This window comes from Tiliqua scincoides, chromosome 14, assembly GCF_035046505.1.
Source record: "Tiliqua scincoides isolate rTilSci1 chromosome 14, rTilSci1.hap2, whole genome shotgun sequence".
Lineage (NCBI taxonomy): Eukaryota > Metazoa > Chordata > Lepidosauria > Squamata > Scincidae > Tiliqua > Tiliqua scincoides.
The window spans coordinates 8,283,227-8,310,422 of record NC_089834.1 but is presented as its reverse complement, the minus strand read 5'-3'; the positions used below and the strand labels follow the sequence as shown (position 1 = coordinate 8,310,422).

The 27,196-nt window shown below is 48.0% G+C and overlaps 1 protein-coding gene across 1 annotated transcript; it reads left to right on the top strand.

Annotated features, from left to right (window-relative positions):
* Positions 1–638: 638 nt before the first annotated feature.
* On the top strand, positions 639–24,313 carry YPEL1 (yippee like 1). Its single transcript, XM_066609714.1, has 5 exons — positions 639–774; positions 9,519–9,798; positions 15,924–15,967; positions 17,179–17,287; positions 19,180–24,313. The coding sequence occupies exons 2-5, from the start codon at positions 9,682–9,684 to the stop codon at positions 19,267–19,269; spliced, it is 360 nt and encodes a 119-aa protein (XP_066465811.1). The 5' UTR covers positions 639–774; positions 9,519–9,681; the 3' UTR covers positions 19,270–24,313.
* The last annotated feature ends 2,883 nt before the right edge of the window (positions 24,314–27,196 follow it).

Genomic DNA, 27,196 nt, shown 5'->3' with positions numbered 1-27,196 from the left:
CCCCAGAGTCCTTCCTTGCATTGTCTCAGCCGGTCCTACTCTGCAGTCGGGAACAGTGTGCAGCCCATGCATGGGGTGGGTGAAGCAGCTGCTTGAGCAGTGCTCTGCACCATCCAACCTACCCCTTCTCTGCCCTCCTTGGAGAGTGTGCACGAGGAGGCCAGGGTGCCAACACTTTGGCAGAAGTGCCAACACTCAGGGTGGCACAGCTGGCCCCTGTGCCGAGTGGAACTGCAGGACAACTGCTAGAGCAGCAGGGAGCAGCAAAGCGCGCCCTCTGGTGGCCCTGAGTGGAACTGAAGAAAATATGAAGCTGCCCTGCTGTTCCACGCAGAGCCACCAGAGGGCGGCCGCTTCAAGTTCGTGCCCTGCAGTTCCCCGCAGAGCCTCTAGAGGTCGCGTGACTCCAGCCCTCTTCCCTCTCAGGACAATGGAGAGAACCCAGCCCGCCGTCTCCTAGCAACCGCCTCTCCCGCGCTCCGATTGGCCGGCCGCCCGGCGACGGTTGAGTGGCCGCCTGTACCCTCAGCGCGCGTGCGCGGGGCGCGCGGAGTCCAAACAAAGGCCCGTGTGGAGGCGCGCGGGGCGCGCATGTGCGGGAGGTGGGGGCGGAGCTGCGGTGTGCGTTCGGTGGAGCGGCCGGGATGCGTCGGGGGCGCCTCGGCGGGGAGGCTCGGCGGAGGGGGCGTTCCGTGACCCCCCCTCGCAACCCTGCCTCGGCCGGCCGTTGGCGCCCCCGCCGGAGCGCTTGAGGGGAAGGTGGCCACGCCCCGAGTGAGTATGGCCACGCGCACCCCTCCCCTGCGGGGGGTCTCTGCCCCGAGGGGCTGGCAGTGCAGGAGGGTCTGGGAGGGGGCTCTGCCCCGAGGGGCTGCTGGCTGGCGGGCCAGGGGGAGGCTGCAGGCAGGTGAGAACCAGGCAGCATCCCAGGGGGTGCTGCTCCTTCTCCAGGTCCCTGCCCCGAGGGGCATGCAGTCCAGGGGGAAGGTGGCAGCCGGGAGAAGGAGCCGGGCTGCAGTCCAGGACCCTGCCATGGCAAGGGGGAGGGGGTGCTGTTGCTCATCCAGTGCAAGAGGCAGGTCTCTGCCCCGAGGGGCTGCTGGCAATCCGGGAGGGAAGGGGGCAGGGCTCACAGTCCAGGGGGAAGGTGGGAGGCAGAGTAATAACTGGGCAGCAGCTCAAGTCTGCAAGGGGGAGGGAAAGAGGGAGGGAAGGAGGAGCAGGTGCTGCTGATCCAGTGCAAGAGGCAAGTCTCTGCCCCGAGGGGCTTGCAGTCCAGGAGGGGAAGGAGCAGAAAGGGGAGGAAGCCAAGCAGCCCAAGATTGTTCCAGGGCAAGAGGAAAGGGAAGGAGCTGCTGCCACTCCTCTAGTGCAGGAGGTAGGTGTCTGCCCCAAGGGGCTGGCAACCAAGGTTTCTCACAGCTAGGAAGGAGAGCAGGTCAGGCAGGATGCTGAGCAACCCGTGATTGTTCTAGGTTAAAGGATGAGGAAGGAAGGGGGTGGGGGTGCTGTTGCTGTTCCAGTATAAGAGGGTAGGTCTCTGCCCTGAGGGGCTGCCTTTGCGGTTTCCCACATCCAGGAAGGAGATCAGGTGGATGAGCAACCTGTGTTTGTTCTAGTGCAAGAAGAAGAGGAAGAATCTGCTGCTGCTGCTACTCTTCTTCCAATACAAGAGGACAGGTCTCTGCCTGGAAGGACTTGCAATCATAAAAATGCAGGAGAAATGGGGGAGTATGGAGGCCTGGGCAGGAAGAATATGGTGTTTCAGTGCAAGAGGAAGAATTGTGTGAGTTTTCAGTGCAGATCTCTGCCCCAAGGGACTTGTAGTCTGGAGGTAGCAGCAGGGAAGGGACAGGGAATGAGGCAGGTGTAAGAAAGGACTTGTTCCCGTGTAAGAGGAAGGAGAAGAGTATGCTGCTCTTCCACTGCAGGAGGACAGGTGTCAGCCCTGAATGACTGAATGCCCTGAATGTCAAGATCTGGAGATAGCAGGGGAAGGAGAGTGCAGGCGCCGGTAAGAAGGGGAGGGTTATGCTGCTTTTCCAGTACAGGAGAGCCATCTCTGTAAGTGTAACTTTTTGTGGCACATATGGTCTGTTTGAGTGTGCTTTTAAAAAAAACAACCCAATTTTTATTTAAAAGTTTTTTGCATAATTGCAGCCAAAACCAAATCTTAAAACAGCTGCATTTTAGAAATTAAACTCAGGAGAGTGGGTGTTGGGAGCAGGAGAAAGGGACAGAATCCCACTTAGAATTTGAAATCCTGAATTGGTAGAAGGAAGGAACCTTTCACATCTGGAGGTAGAGAGAAACTGTAGGTGCAAAGATTTTGCTTTCCTACTGGTCTGGACACGGGCTCAATTTTACGTGTTTGACTTGGAAGTCCTTACTTTGCAACTTGTGAATCTGGAGCTAGCAATGAGTGAGGAGGGGGAGACTCTTTTCACATGCTCAGAGGCATGCTGGTATTGCTTTGATTGTTCCAGGACACGTTTTGTTGCTGAAAGAGTAGATGGATCTGAGCCCTCATTGGAATTTCAACTCTTGCCTGTACAGAGGTGCTGTCTGCATACTGATTTCACCTCTTCCTCCACCCCCCTTTGAATAATATTGCAAAGGAGGTGGGAAGGACTATTTTTGTAACACGTGTGGGTGGCAAACTCCCAGTCACTCTTGTTTGGGGGGGGGAAGGGAGAAGTGAGACAGATATAAAGCAAGTTTTTTTAATCCCAACTGGGTCGGGGAGGGCAAGGTAACTTATTTATGCAGCGCCATTAATGCACATGGCGTGCCATGCAGAATGAGAGGGCAAGGCCCTGCCCCAGGAAGCTTACAATCTAGGTGTCAGCACCTCAGAAAACAATGGAGAAGGGGAGAGCATAAACTGTTTCAGTTAATGTAGGGAAAGACGACTGATCTGGTCAGTTTCCTGTTACTTGTGTTGAAGATGTGTAAAGGAGTTATATTCTTGCATGTGTGTATGTGCTTTCATGTTGCACACCAGGAGACTGGAGTGTATGTGTGTGTGTGTCCCCTTTCTGAAGGCCTCCCCACACGCACAGCTCTCTGGTCTGCCTTTGTGCTCCCTCGCTACCTCTACAGGGCTGCTCTTTGTCGGCCTGCTGAGGGGTGGATCATGTTTTGTCTGCTGCTCGGCTTTGCACGTTTTTTGATGACGCTTGTGTGGTGGGGGGGTTGGGTTGGTGGTGGTCTCATCTCATCTGCTCTCCTGCGCGGTCTGGCTCTCCGGTTCCCTCCCCTCGTGGGGCCCACCATGCTCAGTGGGTCAACTGAGTAAGCCCTTGAGGTAAGGCAGCGTCTCCAGGAGAAGGAGTGTTGGGATGTGCGGGTGGGTGTGTGAGCTCTGTTTTGCTTTGTGTTTAAGCGGCACACACTGCACTCTTCCAGGCTTTTTGCTGTATCAGGCGGTGAATGTAAGGACAGAAAAGTTGGCTTCTTTCCTACCGATAGGATTAAAAGGAAGGAGCATTACATAATCTTAAAGCCCATTCATCAGAACCGATCATCTTCCCTCCCCAAGCTCAAGCAAGGGGTCCCTGGAAACCAGATTGCTCTTACTGGGGCTGTAAACACAGCAAAAAGGAAAGGCTGCTGCTGGCCTTTGTTTCCACCAAGTAGCCACCAGGCACAGGCTGGCCATGGCCGACTGGCAGCTGGTGGCTGCTCTGGAGCAGGAGAGGGCTTGCCTCTTGCATGCCACCCCCTTTTCTACAGAAGCTAGAGGTGCCTCCCTCTCCTTGAGAGCCGCTTCTCCTAAGGCTCCCCTTTTGCAAAAGTTACATTTTTCTGGAAGGCTGGGAGTGGTTGTTTCCCTTCTGCTGGCAGCAAAAGCAGGATGGTTTGGCTTGCAAACACACAGCTTAGCAGGCAGTTGAATTTGGCTGGGGGGGTGCAGGTGGTGATCGCTTGGGCAGCGCTCTTCAAAGCACCAAGGAGATCTGCACAAGTGCTTTTTTTTGCTTGATTGGAAGATTAGCAAGGCTCAGGGTTTTCGCCCTGGAATGAGCTTTCTTGGAAAGCACCTGGTTCCTAGCTTTGAATAACAGCACAATCCACTGCATCTCTCTGGGACTCAAGTCTTGATGGTGTTTGGTAAAGCTTCCTCCCTGGGATCTGCATTGAGCATCTGTGGATCTCTGCCTTTACAAAGCCTGTCTTTAATTTGTTTTTGTATCTTTAATATAGATGTAATACTGTGTGTTTTTTTGCTGACGATACAACCATATTCGTGCCCATGACTGAGCTTTGGGTTCTTTGGAGTTAAGAAGGCAAACAAGGCTGTTCCGTCTTCATTCAGTCGCATTCAGCCTGACTTCATTCAGTCAGCTTAGCTGCACGAGAATGGAAAATTAAGGTCCACTGTTGGCCATCAAAGAGGCTTTAAAAGGTTTACATAGTTTACATAGAAGTAAATTCCCCCGATGTTAGGGCTTTTATTGCTGTGCTTTCTCTTGTGGTAGTATGTTGGCTTAAGTATGCATCAAGAAACTTGAACGCTTATAAATGTTGGTGTTGTGTTTGATATGGCAGTTTGAAATGCTCGATGCCTCTTTGTTTGTATTTCAGTTCAGCGGCTAGCTGATATATGTGGGTCTGAGTCTTTTGCAATTAAACATGCTCTGAGTATTTGTTTATACATCCGGGTGCAGCTTTGGGACGGCCCCCTTGGCCTCAGATTGGCTGCTGCCGGAGTCTTGAGAGTGTCCCTCCTTTCCGATGATGTCATTCTGCTGGCAGGCTGAGGTTGCATGTGCCGGTTTGATGAACTATGAGATCAGATCAGAGTGATGCTTATTTTGTACATCCAACCAAGAACATTGGTGACTCATTGAGTCTTTAGTAAGCGTTTGGGTGACGGCAGCGGAGGAGGTGGGGGAGCAGCCAATCTGGTAGATCATAATTTGGGCAGTGTCAATGAAAACAGTGTCAAATATTTAAAACACTTTTGGAACACATTTTTTTCAACTCTAGCACTTCTGTTGTAAAATATGCACCTGCACGGAGCACCCTTAAATATATTTAGTATGTACGATGTAGCAGATGTACAAAAATAAGCCACAGGATATGACTAGATAGACTGTAATTCATTTTTATTCAGCTTCTGTTGTCAGAGGAACAATGAGGGGGGGAGTTTATTTTGACAGGGTCCAAATAGCTTTTTTTCTTCCATAAATATCAATTGCTTGGCCTGCACTTTTGAAGCCGGGCCTTTCCCTGACTTAGCAAACAGTTATCGTTTTGTTCTCATTGCTGTAAATTATGGTGGTTGCTCATGTAATTTTCTAGCTCTCCCGCCAAGAAGTAAAGATTAAGCACTTCCAGACTTCAAGCGCTTGAGCTGCAGTTGCTGGAGTCTGGTTTTTAGCTTGTTAATCTTTTATTAGTCGCAAGGCAGAACAAAACGTGGATGTTTTGCGGGCAGGACTGTAGTACAGTCAGGGCGAGCATGTAGTAATTACGGTCATGTGGGCAGTGCTTCAAGGAAAGAATTGTTTGAATCAAGGGCCTGTGAATATTTTGGCTTGGTTGCTAGCCAGCCATTATGTCCAGGGGCCAGCAACCCTCCCTTCCCGTGTGCGAGAGTGCGCGCGCCGGAGAATTGGTAGGAGGAAAGAAGTCTCTCCTTTGTGTGAGCTTTGCAGAAAGATCTACCATCTGCGCCTACATAGGAGATGGTTGTGTCGGGGAAGCCTCACTGGGGCGCTCCCTCTGAGGCCAGCCAGAGTAAGCTTTTGAGTTCCTCAAACAGATAAGGGAAGCAACAAGAGGAAGAAAATGTTGGCATGGGGGGAAAAATCCCCGAGCCTTCAGTTTAAGATGGGCACAAGTTGGATTCAGTTTTGGGTGAATACAGACAACCAGTTAACCATATGGCAAATGCTCCCACTGCGCATTTGAATGAGTGGTGAAGGTTGCTTTCCTCACGGTTTCCCACTTGGTGAACTGGTCTTCTGCCTTGTTGATCCGTGTTGGATGATATCAAGAAGCTGTTTTTTTTCCTGGGCTGTAGAGATTCATGGCTGGAATATACCCTCCAGGAACAACTTGTTTTCTTCATGGAGTTCAGATTCCTGTCTCAAGTGTTGCTGTATATTTTGAAAGACTCTTAATATTTAATGCTGCTGCGAGATTTCTTTTTAATGGTAGCTTTTTGGCGTGTTGAACCTCATAAAGTAAGGAACCAAGGTTGCAGTTGAACTTGAGTTGAGTACTGTGAGAATGGTGTTTGGTTAAGGTGTGATAGGGGCTTGTGTGTTAAACCTCTTTGCCCTAAGTGTTCAGTAGGCAGGTGGCAGCCAGGAACACCTAAAGGCAGGCTCCCCTCTGAAACAAGGATCACTGTGCACCCTAAAAACAGAGGACTTCAATGCTTACAAGCAAATCAGTCTTACTTTTAAAAAACCAGAAATTACTGGAGATTAACCCTTTTCTTTCTCAAATCAGGTAATGTTAAAAAAACTGCAGCAGTGTACTGAAGGGCAGGTAGAGGCAGCGTGTCTGCTCCATAGCAACAAGGGTGGAGCAGTTGCAGCTGTGAAATAGTTCATGGCCAGCCATAGTCGTCTGTGTTGTTGCACTTTCAGCACGTAGCTTGCCGTATGGTGTGTGGTGATTATTTGTATTCAGCCTCTTCTAGATGCAAAACAAATTCTGAGTTGCGCTGGGACCTGCTGGTGCAAAGGAACATGGCTGTGGTCCGTCCTTCCTTTCTGCTCCCTGCTTGATATTAAGCACATCAGTTATTCAGATTGGTCAGAATGCCAAATGCAAGGGAGGGCACAGGATGCAGGTCTCTTGTGGCCTTGCGTGCTCCCCAAGGCATCTGGTGGGCTGTTGTGAGATACAGGAAGCTCGACTAGGTGGGCCTTTGATCTGATCCAGTGGGGGGGAGGGAAGGGGGGTTCTTATGTCTTCACCGTTCTGAGAAATGCCTTCTGCAGAAATCCAGGAACAAATCTGTTTTCATTGAACTCTTTTGATTTGGTGCTTTTTCATGCCTGAGCCTGATTATTTAAGCATTGAACTTTGTAAGTTACTGCAGGAGGCTTAACTTTAAAAGGTAGGATATGAATCTCTGAAATGGGTTAAAAATGGGACCTCCCCCAGGTTCTCTGTAAATGCTAAAGAAGGTGAGACCATGCAAAGGGGCTGCATGATGCCACTTGCTGTTTTTTTTCTGAAACCCCCATCTGAGGTGAAGTTGGACCTTTCCTCTCCACAAAGCCCTCTGTGTGCACAGAGGTGGAGATGGAGCCCAGAGTCTGTGTTTCATGCCCCAGGCAGAGCCAGTTGGCAACCCAGGTAGGTCTGTTGCCATTGGTGACCTGTTGGAAGAATCCATGGTGCTCTGCATCCCGCGAACCTGGAAAAGATGATCTGTTTGAAATTCATAAGAACATCTAACCCTTTAAAGCAGGGTGGATAAAAAGGGGCTGGCTTAAAAACCTCCCAAAACGGGTTTCTTACAGTGGTGCTGAATATTTGAATGCAAAATGAGTTTATTCTGGGCCCACAAGATCTTAATCTGAATCCCTGACTCTGTCAAATGCATTAAGCCTGCTGATCTGTGTGAAAGGAAGAGGGCGTGCTAAATTGATTGGAGTGGGGTTTTATGTGCGCACTGGGCTGGCGGGAGATGCTTCCACAGAGGCTGATGCTGCCACTGGTTAGGCACTCATAAGACCCAAATAACTTGAGTGAGGTTTGTGCATTGGAGATGGCATCTACTTATGGATACAAGTGTGCTGCCAAACTAGAATGAAGCTTGGCTTCATGAAGAGCATAAGTATGGTTATACTTCCGGTTACCCACTCAGTAACCTGCGTTGGCTCGGTCATGTCGTGAGAATGAATGATGGCCAGATCCCAAAGGATCTCCTCTATGGAGAACTCGTGCAAGGAAAGCGCCCTACAGGTAGACCACAGCTGCGATACAAGGACATCTGCAAGAGGGATCTGAAGGCCTTAGGAGTGGACCTCAACAGGTGGGAAACCCTGTCCTCTGAGCGGCCTGCTTGGAGGCAGGCTGTGCAGAATGGCCTTTCCCAGTTTGAAGAGACACTTGGCCAACAGTCTGAGGCAAAGAGGCAAAGAGGCAAAGAAGGAAGGCCCATAGCCAGGGAGACAGACCAGGGACAGACTGCACTTGCTCCCAGTGTGGAAGGGATTGTCACTCCCGAATCGACCTTTTCAGCCACACTAGATTCTGTCCCAGAACCACCTTTCAGAGCGCGATACCAGAGTCTTTCGAGACTGAAGGTTGCCAACACATAACCCACTCAGTCCAGGAGCACAAGCTGGTAATAGGCTCCACTGGTGAATTCCCCCCCCCCAAGATCCTCAGCAAAAATTGCTGACACAGTAGTAATTCATGTGTCTTTTCATGTCACCTGATTGGCTGACCCCAGGTTCTGTTTGGGGTTATTGGATAGTTAATGGAACGGGGTATTCCTTGTCTTCAGTAGGGCCAGGCTGAGCAGCGCTGCATGGCCCCCAGTGGTAGCGCTGCTGCAACCATGTGGAATCATCTGCACGGCCCAGCACCACCCATCATGCCGTGAAAGGTCCCCAGTGCAATGCACCGGTCTGCTAGGTTGGATTCTCTTGGACAATTTTCTGATGGGATCTGATTTGTTGATCTGAACTGAATCAGCTTGGATCTGGTTTGGCATGTTCGACTTGCATCTAGTTTGCAGAATGAGAAACCTGCGCCGCACCAGTTTGTGTACTGTAAAAAGCAGGAGCTGCCTTGCGCCTCTAGGCCCTTGGGATTCTCTGCAGCTCCCACATGAGCAGCTTTTGGGGAGCTCAGCACTGCGCTGCAAAGTAAGGGACGGGAAAGATGCTGTTCACACAAAAGGAAACCGTGCTTTGATGATTAGCATCATTTTTCCCTGCAGATGCTTCTGGAAAAAGCCTCCTTACACCCGGGCCTCCTTACACCTGCCCCCCCCTGTTTTCTTCACCTTTCCTTGTCTAGGCTGGCGACAAGGAAGGGCCTGGCACTTGGCCTCCTGGGCAAGCCCTGGCAGGGCTTCCTGGACTTGTGGAAAAGCGTTTCCTCCAGAAAGGATTGTCAGGCAGGAGGACTTGGGGTTGCCGCACCCATTTTGGGGGCTCAGTGGAAGGTGACTACTTCAGTCAGCAGAACTCCCTCAAACATGGAACTGATTTCCATACAAGGCCGTTTGCAGCATGAGAGAAACAGAATTGTACAATTCCTGTCTAGATCCGCTTGGGATTTGGTGGAAAGGCTGGGAGTTGTCTTGTTGCTTCCCCCGCCCCAGTTTATCTGCAAGGGTAAGACCCTCCTATTTGGTTCCACCCCTCTCATTTGGAGCTATACTCAACTACTCTGTGGAGTAATTGTGTGCATTCTACTGTAATCGTACTGTAATTACGAGACGGGCTAGTGAGAGTGATTTGAAATGTGCTGTGCCGGAGAGCTTGAGTTGCTGACAAGTGTTCTCTCTCTCTCTCTCTCCCCTTCCCTTCCAGGGTTTGACCATTTCTCCTGTGGCGTCTGTGTGGAAAGTGCCACACACACTCCAGAACAACGACGGCTTTTGCTTGCCTTTTCCAGTGTTTCTTTTGTCAGCAAGTTCAGCAGAGTTGTAACTCAAGCGCCAGCCCCGATCCGAGCGAGGCGCCAGCGACCGAGATGGTAAAGATGACCAAGTCCAAAACGTTCCAGGCGTACCTGCCAAACTGTCACCGCACCTACAGCTGTATCCACTGCAGAGCCCACCTGGCCAATCATGACGAACTGATTTCCAAGGCAAGTGGTCAGTCCGTGGCAGCCCCCCCCCCCAAGAGCTCAGAAGCCTGCATGGGGTCTCGTTGCTATCTGGTCAAAACTGTGTACTGCAAAATGTAGTCAGTTGCAATGTACAGGTTGTGTTACTGGAGGAAAAATCCATTACGGGGTACAAGCCATGATGTGTATGCGCAACCTCCTGATTTTAGAAATGGGCTATGTCAGAAGGCCAGATGCAAGGGAGGGCACCAGGAAGAGGTCTCTTGTTATCTGGTGTGCTCCCTGGGGCATTTGGTGGGGCCGCTGTGAGATACAGGAAGCTGAACTAGATGGGCCTACGGCCTGATCCAGTGGGGCTGTTCTGATGTTCTTAACTACAATTCCCAGAATGCCTTGCAGGTCTTCTTGTTATCTGGTGTGCTCCCTGGGGCATTTGGTGGGCCGCTGTGAGATACAGGAAGCTGGACTAGATGGGCCTCTGGCCTGATCCAGTGGGGCTGTTCTTATGTTTCCAAACTACACGCTGGTGCCTAAATTGGGGTGTCAAACACATTTCATGCAGCAGGCCCAATAGCATTCATGATGCCTGCTGTATGCTTAATGATGTCATTAAGCAGGTGATGTCCAAAAATAAGCACTTTTTTTTACTTAGGAACTCATTAGCTGCAGAGGACAGAAGAGAAACATGCAAATCTTAATCATATTTTCAAGATGTAGAAGAGCCCAGTGATGATGTGGGCCACCTTTTCAGTGGTGCCAATGCAGCACAGCGCAGCTCAGCTCAGCAGCTGATGATGGTGCTGGGAGAGCCCAACTCTCCTGCAGGCTGGCTAAAGAACTTCTGCAGGCCACATCCAGCCCTTGGACCTTACGTTGACACTCCCAGCCTAGTTAGCTTAACTTGAGGTACAACTGGCTCACATAAGTTTTTCAGTGGTGCTCCTTTTTTTAGCAGGGGGAGAGTAACTGGCCCACCTCACCCCAGCACTGTCTTTTCTAGTGGCTGTCTGCTGGTGTTCTTTTGCATCTTTTTAGATTGTGAGCCCTTCTGGGACAGGGAACCATTTGGTTATTTGATTTTTCTCTGTAAACCGCTTTGTGAACTTTTAGTTGAAAAGCAGTATATAAATACTGTTAATAATAATAATAATAATAATAATAATAAATAATAAAGTTCTTACTCTTCTGAAAACCGAAGCAAACTGATACGGTCATGCAAGTTATTTCCCATTTTGTGATGCAAAAATTATGTGAGTAACCCCCGTTCTCAAGGCTTTGGCTAGCAAAGTAAATGAGGAGATGGTCCTTAAAGAGGCACATGGAAGACTTTGACCAAAACCTGGGAGAGGTGTTGTGCTGGGGTGAATGGGGGAAGTTGCTCTCCCCTTGAAATGGCGCCTCTTGGCCCAGTTAGCTTGGGCAAAGATACTATAAGTTTTCTAGGGCTTGCTGTCATCTGGTCTATTCTTGTAGAGACTATAATTTAAAAGGTTTCTCTGTATAAATAGATCTTTAACTTGTAAAAGTATAAAGAACATTCATATTTTTTAATTTTAAGCTGCCCAGACGTGCCTTTTAAGCAAATGATTTGAAGGTTTTTTTTGAAGTAATTAGAGCTTTCCCTGGACCAAAGCATCATCATCATTATTATTATTATTATTATTATTATTATTATTATTATTATTATTAACAGTATTTATATACCGCTTTTCAACTAAAAGTTCACAAAGCTGTTTACAGAGAAAAATCAAATAACTAATGGCTCCCTGTCCCAAAAGGGCTCACAATCTAAAAAGATGCAAATGAATACCAGCAGACAGCCACTAATTAGGCAGTCAGTTTAAACCAGGGATCTCCAAACTTTTTGGCCAGAGGGCCTCATCAATATCTGGCATGGTGTTGAAGGTTGGGAAAAAATTTAAATATAAAATTTAAATAAATAAATTAAATATGGAACTTAGATGAGTGAACAAGGGCTCTCTGTCCCTCAGAAACCCTCCAGACACAATCAAAGCACAGTTCTGGTCATATTCAGTTGAATGGGCCAGATGCTTTCAGGGGACAAGAGGTTGGCCGTGGGCGGGATAGAGGCTTGCTTCGGGCCGCATCTGGCCCCCGGGCCAGGGTTTGAAGACCCCTGGCTTAAACAGAAGTGGTTCTATGGCTGGGATTGTTTTCCCTGGTGGGGTTTTTCCTGCTGTTTTCTGTACAGCATCCCTGAAGCAACAGAGTCCATTTTTGGACTGCATGATTTGTTTTCCCCTCTTCTTAACCCTCCTTCCTCTCCTTTCTATTCTTTTCTAATCCAGGGAATGGGAGAAGAAGAGGTAGAGGGGGACAGTTGAAGGTGGCTCCTGGCCCCACCTCTGCTGTATGATGCGGTCACTATGAAGGGCCACCCCGGCCTGTTCCTTGAGGACTGTCTTGCCCTGCAGCATTTTGAGGAAGAGCATTCTTTCTCTAGGAAACACATGAGGGGGTTTGCAGTCCCAAGCGTGTGTCTTTCCCTTCATGTTCATTGGCCTGGATCCCCTGTCTCTGACATGTCGTGGACCTCAGAAAGGAAGTGGATCCTCCTGTGGCTCACAGCTTCCTCTGCAGAAGTGAGGCCTGTCGTGATCGCCACACATATCGATCCACTCACCAAAGCTGGAGAAGATGCTGGCAGTTCGGGAGCCTACGTGGTTTCTGTTCATGCTGTGGATTTTGAGTTTCTTGAGATAAAATCATTATAGAAAAATCCTGATTCTCTCTTTACTGGGCTGCTAGGTTCCTCCTCTCCCCCCCCCACCCCCGTTGTACACAAAAATAGAAAGAGCTTTTAAATCCAAATATGTCCTGTAAGCTCTTCTTTAAGTCCTGTGTATGTGGGTCTTTTTTAAATAGTGTGACTCCTCAAGTGACAACATTTCAGTTTTTGAATAAACTCTCCACCAAATCGCGTTCAGGCTTGAAATGGTTCTGACATCTGCCCCCTTGAGTTGTTGCCTTTATAGTACATGGTGACTGATTTGCTGCATACCTTGTAGGGCATGGGTAGGTGGGGAGAAAGGCAAGACAGAATTTAATGTAAGCATAAAGTATGCCTGGTAATTGCTGCGTTTAAAGAGGTGAATTGGTTTGATTTAGATCAAGGGTGCCCAAATCCCGGCCCTGGGGCCACTTGCGGCCCTCGAGGCCTCTCAATGCGGCCCTCAGGGAGCCCCCAGTCTCCAATGAGCCTCTGGCCCTCCGGAGATTTGTTGGAGCACACACTGGCCCGACACAACTGCTCTCAGCATGAGGGCGACTGCTTGACCTCTTGTGTGAGCTGTGGGATGAGGGCTCACTCCATTGCTTGCTGTTTCACGTCTGTGATGCAGTAGCAGCAGCAAAGGAAAGGCTAGCCTTGCTTTGTGCAAAGCCTTTTATAGGCCTTAGCTATTGAAAGACCTTCATTCATATAAATTCATTTTTAATATATTCATTTATGTAAACTTATGTCAATTTATTCAAATTTTAAATGTAAATTGATTCTTTTTTTTTGCCCGGCCCCCGACACAGTGTCAGAGAGATGATGTGGCCCTCCTGCTAAAAACTTTGGACACCCCTGATTTAGATAATGACTGAGCCAGAATTTGGAGGTGATGACTGGAAAGCATTGTGTGCCTCAGATTCAAAAATAAGCACTCTGGGCTTAAGAAGCCAAGCCTTAAAATAAACCGAAGCCCTTCCAGGTTTGCAAACTGTACACGGCTTTGTGTGACTGATTCACTTTCTTGCATAAGAGATGGAGGGAAAGCTGATTCCTGGCATGTCTTGGCACCTGCCTCCTTGGGTGCTCCTCCAAGCAGCACGTCTCGTGCGAGACTCCCCCAAGAGCTTCTTCGGCACTGGTGGCCGTTCTTGTTCATAGCAGTGATGTGTGCAATTGCATGTGCATTCCACAAATGCACCCCCATCAGTGCAGGCACCCAGGTGCTGGAGGCCCTGGGACTTGCACTGGGGTTGCGTGGCTATCCCCGCACCTGCCCCAGCGTGTTGCTACGAGTTGCACTTGAGGGTGCCAGTCTCCCAAAGCTTAATGTCTAATAGAATAGGAGCCAATGAATTTGTTTAATTTATCAGTTGGAAGGCTTGGAAATGGGAGTGTCAGCCTGGGAACCTCTGAAATCCCTGTGCTTTGCAACGGCTGCTACCAGTTGGTTTGTACTAACAGTCCAGTATATGGTGCTACTGACTTGTCAGTTGCAATGCTTGCTTCCATTCTCACAAACTTGATATTGGAAGGCAAGTGAAGATGAAAAGTTTTCTGTTTCTTATCCCCATATCCTCCTTCAGTATAAAAGGAGAGCAGTGGTTACCCCAGAACTGAGTTTGTTTTCTAGCTTGTTTCAGGCTTTCAGAATGAATGGTGGCAACATGTAGCTCAGAATAATAGCAACTTGTGCAAATGCCCCATTCACATTTCAGCCTCTGACCACTTCCAGGCAATGGGAATCTGCAAAGTGACATGTACGCGGGTGTCTTTGTAACCCTGTGCCTAAAACAGGGGTGCTCACACTTTTTTGGCTCGAGAGCTACTTTGAAACCCAGCAAGGCCCGGAGATCTACCAGAGTTTTTTTACAATGTTTGCGCCATCATAACATATAACATTTATGTGTACAATGTATGTTGGTGTACCTTGAGCCCCACTGAGTATAACAGGACTTACTCCTGACTAGACATGCCTAGGATTAGGCTGTGAGGCTGCAATCCTAGCCACACTTACCTGGGAGTAAGCCCCATTGAGTACAATGGGGCTTACTCCCGGCGTTTCCTCCCAGAGGCACCTTGTTAATTCTGGTTGAAGATCTGTGTTATCTTACCCCTAACAAAAGCTGGTTTGATATATTTTTTTAATGGCATCTTTGTCTGGTTGCAGTCTGATCCAACTGCCTTTTTCCCTGCAGGCAGTGAGTGTGGAGCAATGTGTTGTGGCATCAGAAAGGAACCTTTTTTGGGGGCATCAGAGGCAGAGCAACTCATGTTTGTATCTAGCTCATTGGTGGGGCAATTTCAGACGTTCATTGGTCCATTTAACTGAGCTCAAAGATTCTTCCAAATTGCATATTTTCTTAAGGGTTCTGGTGGTAAAGGAGTATATGCCCTTGTTCTTGTCTATTCCACTAGAGCAGGGGTGTCCAAAGTTTTTGGCAGGAGGGCCACATCATCTCTCTGACACTGTGTCGGGGGCCGAATTAATTTACATTTCAAATTTGAATACATTTACATAAATGAATATATTAAAGATGACCTTATATGAATGAATGAAGGTCTTGCAGTAGTTCAAGGCCTATAAAAGGCCTTGCACAAAGCAAGGCTAGCCTTTCCTTTCCTGCTGCTACTGCATCACAGACATGAAACAACAAGCAATGGAGGGAGCCCTCATCCCACAGCTCACTCGAGAGGCCAAACAGTTGCCCTCATGCTGAGAGCAGTTGCATCGGGCCAGTGTGTGCTCCAACAAATCTCTGGAGGGCCAGAGGCTCATTGGAGGCTAGGGGCTCCCTGAGGGCCACATACAGAGGCCTTGAGGGCCGCAAGTGGACCCTGGGCCGGGGTTTGGGCACCCCTGCACTAGTGGAATCCTTATCCACTTCATAAGTCAATGCTGTAATGGAGTCTGTCCATTCATTGACATCCACTTTCCAGTTCTAGCTATGTATAGTTGGACTTGCTTTGTTTGTTTGCTTGGTGAACAATTATGATGATCTGGGTAAAAACCAAATGAATTTAGAACCGTCCTTCCTATCCTGTGTAACGTCAAGGTGGCAGCATTCCAGCAGGTTTTGTCTTTGAGTTTCTGTGCCGGCCCTGTTCATGAGGTCAGTTGAGGCTGTTGCCTCAGGTGGTGGGTTTGCAGAGAGGCACAAGTACCTCCACTGCTGCCACTCTTCCTGCACCCTTGGTCTTGAAAAGAATTGTGGAAGAGAGTAGAAGATGAAGCAGGGAGAGCCTCAGAGTTGCTCTAGCCCACCACTTTCCTCTGTGATTCTTCCACTGCTCCATTCCCCTCTTCAAATGTCTCTTTCTCTGGTTGTTTAATAAGCCTTCAATGAGCACAGGCTGCAGCGTGATCGTAGAAAAGTGTTTTCCAAATTTTAAAAATCTCTCTTTCTCTTAGTCCTTCCAGGGAAGCCAGGGACGAGCCTACCTCTTCAATTCTGTGTAAGTAGGATTCCAGTTTTTGCCTCGATCAAATGCCTCTTCTCTTGGCAAATTGCCAAAATGGGTATCGAAAGCCTCCCGTCTACTTGCCTATAGCCTATGATCAGTGCTGCTTTTTAAAACAGAAAATGTTTGCTTGTGCATCGTATAGTGCACAATTGGTTGTACAGCCTATAGTGAAACTTGTTTTCCTTCATGTGTTTTACATTGACCTGGTGTTGATAATAAAGTGAATTTCTCCAGCATGAGGAGTGAATTTAGCTACCATGTTTGCCCCTCAGCTATGGTTTTTCCACTGCATAGTGAATTGCTTTTGCACTTTATGTAGCAGTCAGCTGTGCAACAAATGGCAAGACTGTGGGGAACAGAAACCTCTTGAGAGACAGTGTGCTGTAGTGATTAAAGCAGGGGTTCCCAAAGTGTGTGGTGCAGCGTCGTAGGGCATTGTTGCACAATCACAAGAGTGCCGTGGGGATATCTTTGGTGTCCTCTCCTGGGTGCTGCCATATTGGATGTCATGAAATACTGCGAGATTTGGGTGCTGCCATCTAGGATTTTGTGAGATTTCATGAGATCCATGATGGCGGCGCCTGGCTGAGCTGGGAAGAAGAGGCTACAGGGGGCATCATGACCCAGGGAAGTTTGGGAACCAGTGGGTTAAAAGCATTGGTCACGGAGACGAGAATTCATATCCTTATTCATCCATAAAGGTTGAACGGCTCTCCCCTGCATGAGAAAACACTGGCAGATAATCATAGTTGCAAGAAACCAAACCTTGGGGTATATTTTTAACTCTGGAGTTAGCGCATGTGTTAGTCTCGTGTAAACTCTAACTTGCATATTAAATGAAGATGAAGATTCTGTCATAGTAACATTTTTATCAGAATATCAGCAGCTTCCTGCTGGCCACGGAAACAACAAAACTGTAGGTAAAGCCACTGAGCTGTTGGTGCCCATGCATCTGGATGTCACGTGCACCAGCACTAACTTTAGTTGGTGCACTAACTTTACACTGTTAGTTTGCTTAAATTGGTTCGTCAGCTTGATTTAGGAAGGGGAAAGCAAAACAGTCTTGCCTTTACAATCACTTCCTTAATTTAACAACCCACAGATCCTGGCGCCATTGTGTATTTGTTGTGCAAAACAGGATACAAACGAAGCCAAAATCCTCTGGAACTGCTGATGTTTCTCCCCTGCTCTCCTTTGCACAGGGTGAATGTGGGCTGTGGCCCTGCAGAAGAGAGAGTCCTCCTGACTGGCTTGCACGCGGTCGCAGATATTTATTGTGAAAACTGCAAAACCACCCTTGGATGGAAATACGTAAGCGAGAGTCTGTTTCTGGGCATGCGCAGGTGTGGCTGCTTGGATCATCTGTACATGTGGTGGGAGCATGTTCCTTGGGATGGAATTTGCTCGCGTTGTAAGAGCGTCTCTGTCTTGGCCCTTGTTTGATGGGCTGCTTGATTCTGATGCCGATTCTGACCCATGTGCAGAGTTGCCCCCACTGTAGCCCCATCTCCTATCTCCAGTTGACCCTGCTTTCCTTCATTCTGGACTAATTGCTGGGACTTAAGTGTTCATTGCAAGTGATTTGCGTGATGCCTGTCGGGGTTCCCCTCCTCCCACAGGTCCCCAGCTTACCCAGGGAGAAGACTTCTGGGCCAGAGGATCAGGGAGGAAGCCGGTGGAACATGGGGCCACCTCTCCATATGCTGCCTGGGCACTCCTGTGGGTGGCAAAGCGCAGCGGAGGAACACTGCGGGCCAAACTCCCCCCCACTCCCCCCTCCACGTTGGAGGAGGGAAACAGAATGCAGGCCGTTCAGCTTCTGGGCAGCCACCCCTCCCCCACCTCGGGGAGAAGGGGAGCACTCCCCTATCCAGCCAGCCGGGACTTGCCTTGCTGGGCAGGGCAGCTGGCTATGACATCGGGAGCCCACAGCTGGACCTCCTGAAGTCGTCTGCAGAGCTACAGGACCCAGGCGGGCAGGGCCAGCCCACCCCCCAAAGGCAGAGACCAGAGCAGAGGCAGCAGCCTCCCCAGCCATCTCAGGAACAACCCTGGCAGCTCCAGGTGAGAGGAGGTGGGAGGAAGACAGAGAGAGGAAGGGGAGGAGTTGTGGTAGTCCCAGGGGAGGGCAGTCCCAGAGACACACCCTTTTTGTACCATCCCTGTGAGGGAAGGGGAGGGGCCTGCCCTACATCAACCTGGAGGCCAGGGATGACAAGGCAGTTGGCGAGCAGATAGGAGGATCTGCTGACAGCAGCCCCTGCGTCTGACTATGGCAAATGCTGCCAACCCAAAGAGGGGGAGCTGGGTGACACAGCCCCCCCTTTCTTCTGGTGAACTAGTCTGAGGCCTCCACCAGGGAGGCCCCCTTGGAAAGGCTGCGTGGACCAGACCCCTCCCTTCCCCCCGCAGGGAGGCCTCACACGCCTGTATTTGAGCATCAAGGATTTTGCTTTTGGTCTCCATTTCCCCCACAATGTATTAAGGATTAAAGTTCTACAAAGAATCGTGGCTCTGTCATCTTGTGCTTCTTTTACTTCCCCAAACCCAAGGCATTTGCCACAGGTGGGATTGGGGCGGCCCCTTTGGGCTGATTCCAGTCTCTCTTTTTTCAGCTTTTGTTTAGATTAGAAAAGCTGGCATCTCATTTGTGGCGATGCAGGAGAACTGTGCAGGCACAGTAAGAATTCTTATTCTGCAACCTTAGACGTGCTTGCCTGGGAGTAGGTTCCATCGAAATCAGTGGGACTTCTGCGTAGACATGCATAGGCCTGGCCTGTTAGTGAAAGGGATTGACTGTGGTTTTTATTGCTTTCATGGACCACCTTGACTGCTTGTGACTTTTGTGCTGCGTTGTGGAAGAGTTGTGTTGGTGATATTTCAGCCCTTTCTGTTGCGTATCAGGCATTCTTGTTTGGTCAGCCCCTGATGTCTTGTTGGCTGAGGCAGTGGGCCAAGCGCTACCCCTCCTTACCTGTTGATGTTCCGGCATCTGCTCTGCCTGCTCCCCCCTCCTCTATCTACCTCTTTCTTTTCCCTCTTTCCCATCAGGAAGTGGTGGGAGAAGGGGGAGCAGGTGGCAGATGGAGGTGAGCAGCCCCCACCGTCTGCTACTTAAGACACCTGACTCAGTTGGTCTCATGGATGGGTTGCCCTGAGCAAGGTGGATTACAAAACCCTAACGTGTTGTTTTCTTGTTTCAGGAACATGCATTTGAGAGCAGTCAGAAATACAAAGAAGGAAAATTCATCATTGAACTTGCCCACATGATCAAAGACAATGGCTGGGAGTAAATTGGAGCTGTTCTCATTCTGCCTGGACAATTAATTTGCAGAATGTGCTTTATAAAGACTTAATGCAACAAGGATTTTGGTTGCGGTGGCTGAGAAAATCACTGAATGTCTGAATCCTCCAAACTTAAGTCATGTAACTTGGTGGCTTGTTCCAGGCCATGTTTTTGCCTTTTTTCCCCTTCTCCTCGTGTCAATGCCCTTCTTTTGTATGTGTACTGCTGCGTGAACTGTTTTGGATGAACTTTTTCTACACCTAGAGGAATAATCTCCCAATTGTGGATTCCGCTTTCTTGGCTAGTGCCCACCTGCTTTCTTGCCTCTCACCTGCCCCAGAGTCTTATGGGAAGCTGGTGGGAGCAGTCCTGGTGGAGCAAGTGTCACTCTTTCTTTTGTGTCTTCATACATCGCAATGTCTGTGGTCTCCTTTGCTGTGAAAAGAGTGCAGTGTTGTTGTCGCCATTATTACTTTGTGGGTCGAACCTGTGTCTTTTTGGCCAGTTGGGTTAAAGGTTCAGTCAGTTGTACTGACTGCAGTTGGTCAGATTGTTGCTTGCGCACAAGTGCGCCTAAAGGGAAGGTTTAGACAATAACTTGCAAGAATAACTAAGACAGTAATACTGTAGAATATAAAAGCCTAAATCAATACATTCCTGGGGAAGTTCAACTTTGGTCTTCAATGAAAAATTTCTAAGCCTTGGAGATCAAAGGACATAAATATGCAGCTTTTCAAGATGTCCACTTGAAATTTTTTTTGGTACTGTCCCTTTAACGGGCTGGGCATCCATCAATCTTTTTTGGCTGGTTCCATGTAGCTACATATTTTTAATGCACTGGAGACAGTGGTTGCTAACGGTGTAGTATCCTGCTGCTGCAGTCCTGAGACACTATTTGTGTGTGTGTGTGTGTGTGTGTGTGTGTGTGTGTGTGTGTGTGTGTGTGTGTAAAAGTGGCCGGAGCCTATAGCTGTTTACTACCCTGCCTGTGTTGGGCAATTGGAAAGAGGGGTGCAGGTGGCAGAAACAGACAATTTCTTCATAAAAAGCTAGTTTTTTAAAGGGTGTTTGATTTGCTGGCTGAATCATCCCGAAGCACATTTTTGTAAGAAACAGTGACGTGAGACGAGCATTGTCTTGTAAGTTTTTTGTTTCCCAGCTGCTGCCCAGTGGAGTGACTCAAGCAGACACCTCCACGGCACGCAAATGTTTGTGTCCACGCCGAGTTCACTTGAGGGAACTTTTCGGGATACCGATTCAACAGATTTGAGGAATCTTGCTGGCCTGTGTGCGGCATTGAGGTTTTGCTCAAAAACGTTCAGGAGGAAAGGCGTACTTTGGGGGGGGACACCCCATTTTTTAAATAATTAACACTACGTAACCGTCTCTAATGTGTGGATAACGTGGAGAGCTTTGTGGTGGAAACGCCTGTGTTCCTTTTTATTCTGCTTTTTACATGGTGTTCAAGGCTTTGCATTCTCTCCTTGCTGGCTGCTGCTAATATCCTCTGATCGGCTTTTAGATCTCTACTGCACTTTACCTAGGCCTTTCATGTGAACGTGGGTGTAACTTTTCTCTAAATATAGATCTCTCTCTTTCGAAGTATTCCCCCCCCCCCCGGTTGAGGAATTAAAAGTTAACATGCCTGGGAAGTCACATGGATACACTGTGATGCAAAAAGGATACGGGGATAGATCTATTAAATGTATACATTTACCTCTTAGACATTCAGATCCAAAGAGCTGTACTAGCGACAGCTGGAGTCCCATTTTATTGACCTTTTATTCTGGTGCTTTATTTAAGAAGAAATAAGTTTAGAGCTCTGAATCTTTGGGGCAGTACTTGACTGAAATTGGCACTGGACACGGGATTTGTCTCCGTTCCCAGGCAGCAGCATCTCAGCCACAACAGAGCCACTGCTGAGAGGTTGGTGGCCCGGCAGTTGGGGAATGCTTCTTGGGTACTTGGCTCTGTGGTCGCTGGTTTCATTCTGCCGCTACTTTTGCTGCTAGCGCCGATGTTTCTAGTCCTTATGGATTAGCAGTAGCCCAAATGGGAACTAGAGTAGTAGGCTGTGTGTGTGCCTTGTGGGCTTGTGACATGCACAGCCATCTTTGTCCAGTAGAGCCCTGATTAAACACCCCTAACGCAAAGTGCTTGGCAGTGCTCATCACTTGAATCTGGCAGTCTGGTTTTCTTCTCTCTCCCTCTGCCAGCATTGGAAAGCACTGTGGCTGTAGATAGGAAATCATTTGTGTTGACTTGCAGTGCAAGCTATAACCAGTACCATGTCTGACAATGTTCCCAAGAACGTATCTCCTTTTTCTAGCAAGGCCACCCGCCTGCAGAACTTCTCTCACCAAGTACTGTAAGAATCAGAGTACCAATTTAAAGGTTGTAGGTTCTTTTTAGCAGGGGGGAGGGGTGTAGAGAGTGGGAAACATTGAGGGGAAAAATGTCTTTTGAGAATTGTTCATCCTCTTTCTATTGGGGCATCATTTGTTACAAACAGAAATCACCAGGCCAAAGCTATGAGTTTCCCATGTTTAAGTTGGAAAGAGGGCTTTGGGTTGCTGAGACTGGAACAGTAGTGGGGAGGAAGTGGGTGCTTCACTTCCCCCCCCCTCCAAATTGTCAAGCACCTCTCTTCCTGCAAAGTTTGAAAAATGCATTTGCAAAGGCAAAACACACCTAAGACGCCATCAAAATGGCTGGGGTGAATATGGTGTTAGGTTTGGCCTGTCTGTGAGGCCAACTGAGGGAAGCTGCAGATTGACAGGGGGAACCCACCACCTGCCTCAGTTGCATCTCTTCCTCCTGCTGCCTGGATTAGAGGGGAATGGAGCAGAAGTGTGGGGTGGAGGGAGTGTGCCCCAAACTTAGGCTCATGATTCTCCTCCATACTTTTCTGTACAGTTCCCCTCTTTCTCAAACCCCTGGGAACAGGAGAAGGGGGCAGCTTAAGGTTCTTAGGTCCTGGGAGCCTTAGGTCCATGGAGAGATTGACCTGACCCTGTTTGGTGTAGAGAGAGGCTTATTTAAAACCTCCCCACTCCTTTTTCCATCTCTGTACTTTTGCTTGTCTTCCTTCCAAAGTGGATTTCAGCCTAAAGCCAATCACTGGGTTACCATTGCCTCTGTAGAGCCTAACCTGTCCTTTGGCCCTTGAATGAACAAAAGTGGTGTGTTTGCCAAAATCTTGCATTCACTTGGCTGCTCCCCTCAACTCAGATTTTTTTTTAAATTGGTACCTGGCATTCCAAAATTGTGAGTAAAACTTAATGCAAGTTGTATGGCATTTAAGAATACCAAATAGAGCAATATTTTTATGGATTTTGAAAAACAGGGAACAGGAGGGAAGGTAGAGAATTTTAACTCTCCAACTGATACCCTGGGTAGTAGCATCCCATATTGGAGTACTGGGGAGTCGGTGAACTCTCTTTTTCTTGGCCAATACTGTGGGCGATTCTGGTAATCGGGCTGTTTTAGCGTTGACGGTTTGGATTGGAGATAGAATCTAGATACAGATGGATGTTGGTTGATATAGAAAGATCAGTCTGGTTACTGAACTTTTCCAGCATTACATGATACTTGAACATTTTACAAAGCATTTTCCCTCTAACCATTTTTGTAAGTGTAATTCTATTTAAGGGTTTGTGTGTTCTTTCTGGGCGAGTTTACACTTCCCCTCTGACTTGAGCACTTTTGTTACCTGTTATTTTTATTACTCGTTGGTCTTAACATTTATTTTATAAATATCTATATATATAATCTATATTTTATAAATTGTAACAATTTTTGTGAGCATCTCTGTGTTACCTGCTAGTTTTTTTATGTGTGTGTGTGTGTGTTTCTTTTTGGCCTAGATGAACGGACTACAAGCTGGTTCTTGGGTAGAATGTTCATGGGGCGCTTTACGGAAATGCGCTCACAAAAGCGTGCATGTATAGAAGTGTGTTTTATCTTCTTTGAACTCAGTAGCCATGGTTACCGTGAAATGACCAAACAAGATGACATGACTGATGATCGGCTCGGATGTTCCAAAGGATCTCTGTGCAGAGCAGCTTGAGGCAACAGGGTGGAGGGGGCTGGATGAGACCCACCTCCACGCAAGGAAGCCCTGCACAGGGGCCTCTGATGCATCTGACCTGATCCTGCAGGCGACCAATTTTTGTTTGTTTGTTTTCTGACTCCTGTAAGCATAAGCAGTTGCAGTATGGAGAACTGACTACGTAGCAGGTATTTCTCTGACCACTGTGGATAGTGTTTAATGACCAGTAGAAAATGCAATGCTTCCAGCGTAGTATGTTGTGATGCCTGCCGCTGGGTCTCAAGCAATGAGAGTTTGCTTTACAGTGGAACCGATTGAGTTGAGTGCGTATATGGATTTGATGTGCTGTTTAACCCCCAGCATCCCCATTAGGCTCAGCCTCTTCTAGAAAGGTGCTGGAGGACATTTTACTTTTTTTTTCTTTTGGCCAAAGTTTGTTCTATCCTTTTTTAGCAGGGCCTAAAGGTGGCTTGGATCGGGTCAAATGGCCCGTCTCTTCCTGCTCGTTGCATTTGAAAAAGGGGAATGCAGCAGAAGGGGGAAAGTGGAGGAGAAGAGAGAGATGAGCTAGATTGTCTCTTCCTCTTTCTCCTATCACACTTTTCTCCTCCATACTTCCTCTTTTCAAGTCCAGGGAACTGGAGAAGCAGCGGTGAATGAGCCACCATGTAAAATGAGATGGTTGCCTGCAGTGGTAATGTGTCATGTTGCTACCCTCCCCAGGTAGCCACATCTTTTTGTGAGAGCCAACGTTGCAATTAACAAGTCAGTAGCACCATATACTGGACTGTTAGTACAAACCAATCGGTAGTAGCTGTTGTAAAGTGCAGGGATTTCAGAGGATCCCAGGCTGAGACTCGAGTTGTTGGTGGCAATTGCCGTGCGCCTTGCTGCTGGGACACTTTTCCAATGTTTCTTTTGCAGCTGATGTGGCTTCTTTATGGTTTTTTGTCTTAGCAATACTGTACTCCATTTGTTGTTTCACTTTATTGTATCTATTTGCGGTATCAACAATAAAAGCTTTCAGTTGTTTTGTTGATGCGTTTGTAATGTATTGTGTTTTCTGGGAGGGGCCAGCCTCCATCCACAGTCCAATTTCAAAGCTGGATGTTGCGTCTAGATTCATGTTTGCCAAATGGTGGGGTCGGGACCCACCAGTGGGTCGCAGGCCAGTTTTTGGTGGGTCACAAAATGTTTTTGAAACGTTTAATCTGCCATCTGAGGTGACCACCTCACAGAGGGTGGGATTCTAGTTAGTCTGTGGAACTCCTTGCCACAGGATATGGTGATGGCATCTAGTCTAGATGCCTTTAAAAGGCGATTGGACAAATTTCTGGAGGAAAAGTCCATTACAGGTTACAAGCCATGATGTGCATGTGCAGCCTCCTGATTTTAGAAGTGGGTTACCTGAGAATGCCAGATGTAAGAGATGGCACTGGGATGCACATATCTTGTTGTCTTGTGTGCTCTGAAGCATTTGGTAAGCCACTGTGAGATACAGGAAGCTGGACTACATGGGCCTTGTGGCCTGATCCAGCAGGGCTGTTCTTATGTTCTTATTCTTTGGAATTGACTCATGGATACCTGGAAGCACTGTGGACCCAGAGGGTTTTCCATTGGAAAATGAATATTTATTGGAGGAGCAGAAGATGCAACAAAGAAACACAGGTGGTTGCTGCAGCCAAAGGTGTGGGTTAGCTGAACTAAACAAAGTTGTGTATTCCTGTAACAAAGGATTTACTATCTACGTACAGACCTCAGTGTGCTAATTGACCTTTCCCAGAAAATTTTTCCCCAAGGACATGTGGGGAGCGCTTTGTTCTCGGGAAGCCAGTAAACTCCATGACTCAGAACTTGTATAGTCAATGAGAAGTGCAAACTATTGTTCATTGGTGCCTTTTGTTCTCCTTTCATAATGAACCTTCTAGTGACCCAGCGTGGAAGACACTGTGGTGCTCCTGCTCACCTTGACCCAAGGTAGGTATTGTGTGGAAGTTGGTGGTAGAGCTGCTTGAATGAATTAAGTGCCATTAAAGAAGCATTAAATCACACCAGTTATGCCAGGCGTACAGGCCCATGCCTTCCTCTCTTCACTCATTCTTTATGGAGACACCTTGTCTATGTTTAGTACTTTGTGTTCTTGAATTGTATGCATACGAGCATAACTGATGTATAGTGACTTTGTTGCAATACAGTGACAACCGTATCAAGTGTGGACAGGCAAAACACAATTAGTTTCAGACCCTCCTGTGCTTCTAACTATGTTTTGTTTGCTGGTTCAGCCTTCTGTTGCTGGCTGCAGGGGGCGGGGGGTTAGTGATGAATTGCCCACTGGTAATTTAATCATGTCCCCAATAGTTGTTTGGGGTTTGGTGGGGGTCATTAAATTTGCCCTGAATTGTGTGGGGAATCTTTCCCAAAACTCTGTCCATATTCTGTGGCTGTGTTGTGAGCAGCTACGGGCACATAGAAGCAGGACTGGTGGGTACATAATGGCTTTTTGGTGGTGTTGCTTGGAAGACGTGTACAAGTCCAGCTACTCAGCCCCGTGTCTTCCACAGCACCCAACCAGACTGGGCATAGCCTCTGGCGTCTTTCATTATTTAATCTTGAAGGCTTGTGCATGGTTTCAGCTTGCACTATCTCCATAAGAAGTGTTCCTTTGTAAACCTGTCTTGGCTACAGCTGAATCTCTGTTTTTAGATTGCTTTCATAGGCCATAAGTTATCATGTACAAAAAACTGATGTCACAATACATTTGTTCTTTTTTTCAACCTCTTTATTGACGTACAAACACCTTTTAAAAAAAAAATTCCTTAAGCAACATCTAATTTATGAGGTTTGGTGTGTGTGACAGTTGTGAAGGAGGGCAGTTCACCCCAGTTACTGATTTGGTCTTTACAAACAATCATAACTGGCACGTACATGATGCTTTTTGAGATGTGCAGTTTGCAGAGAGACTTCCTGTTGAGTATAGAGGCCTAGGTTTGCACTACAAGTTTGTAGTATTATCTCTATATTGTGGCTGAGAAGGTGGGTTGGGCCTGAGGCCGCCGAGACAGTTCATAGCTCAGTCTCTTAACAGCTATGCTGCTACGCCAGCTCTTGATCAATCAGAGAGGACTTGGGGGCATCTTTATGCCTAAAGTGAAAGCAGGGGAAAGTGGCTTTCACATCAACGGCGCATGTATCAGTGTGGGCTGCAGAACAGGAGGCTGCCATGATTAGCCTAAATTGCATTTGTGCGACATTCGAGGGTCCGTCTGATGGCACTGTTAACCAGCCTTGTCTTTAGACAGCCCTTGGGGTGAGCAGGGCAGCAGAACAAGCAGAACAGGGCACCATTCTTGCCAGAGGGTGAAGTCATTGAGGCAGGCGTTCTTTGAGAGGCTGTATTGACTCAGGGCTTGTGCTGTGCTCGTCAAAGAGAAAGAAAGCAGGCTGCTGCCACAACCCTTTCAGAGCTGACCAACCCAAGGCTTGGAGCAGATGGCTGGGACAAAACAATCACAGCTTTGGCAGATACTGGGGTCAGATATACAAGATTGGGTAGGGTGCGCACCTCTGGACAGACTGGCGGGTAGCTATCCCCCTGTACAGTAGTCCATATGGATGAGGAAGTGTTGGATGATGTAACTTCTCTTACTGCCTTCCGTGGGCTATGAGATCTGGGACATGTTCTGTTTTCTCGGTAATCGTTCTCTTTAGTCCCCATAGCTTGCAGAATTGAAGCCTCAGTATGTATTAATGCATATTCTGGACCCTTAAGTGGTCAAGAGTGGAGGTTGAATCTGGTGTAGTCACGAGGTTTGGAGTACCAGTTGTGGAACAGAACAAGATTCACATCGTGTCTGCAACAGTAGAAGGTAGTGAAGTGGCACTG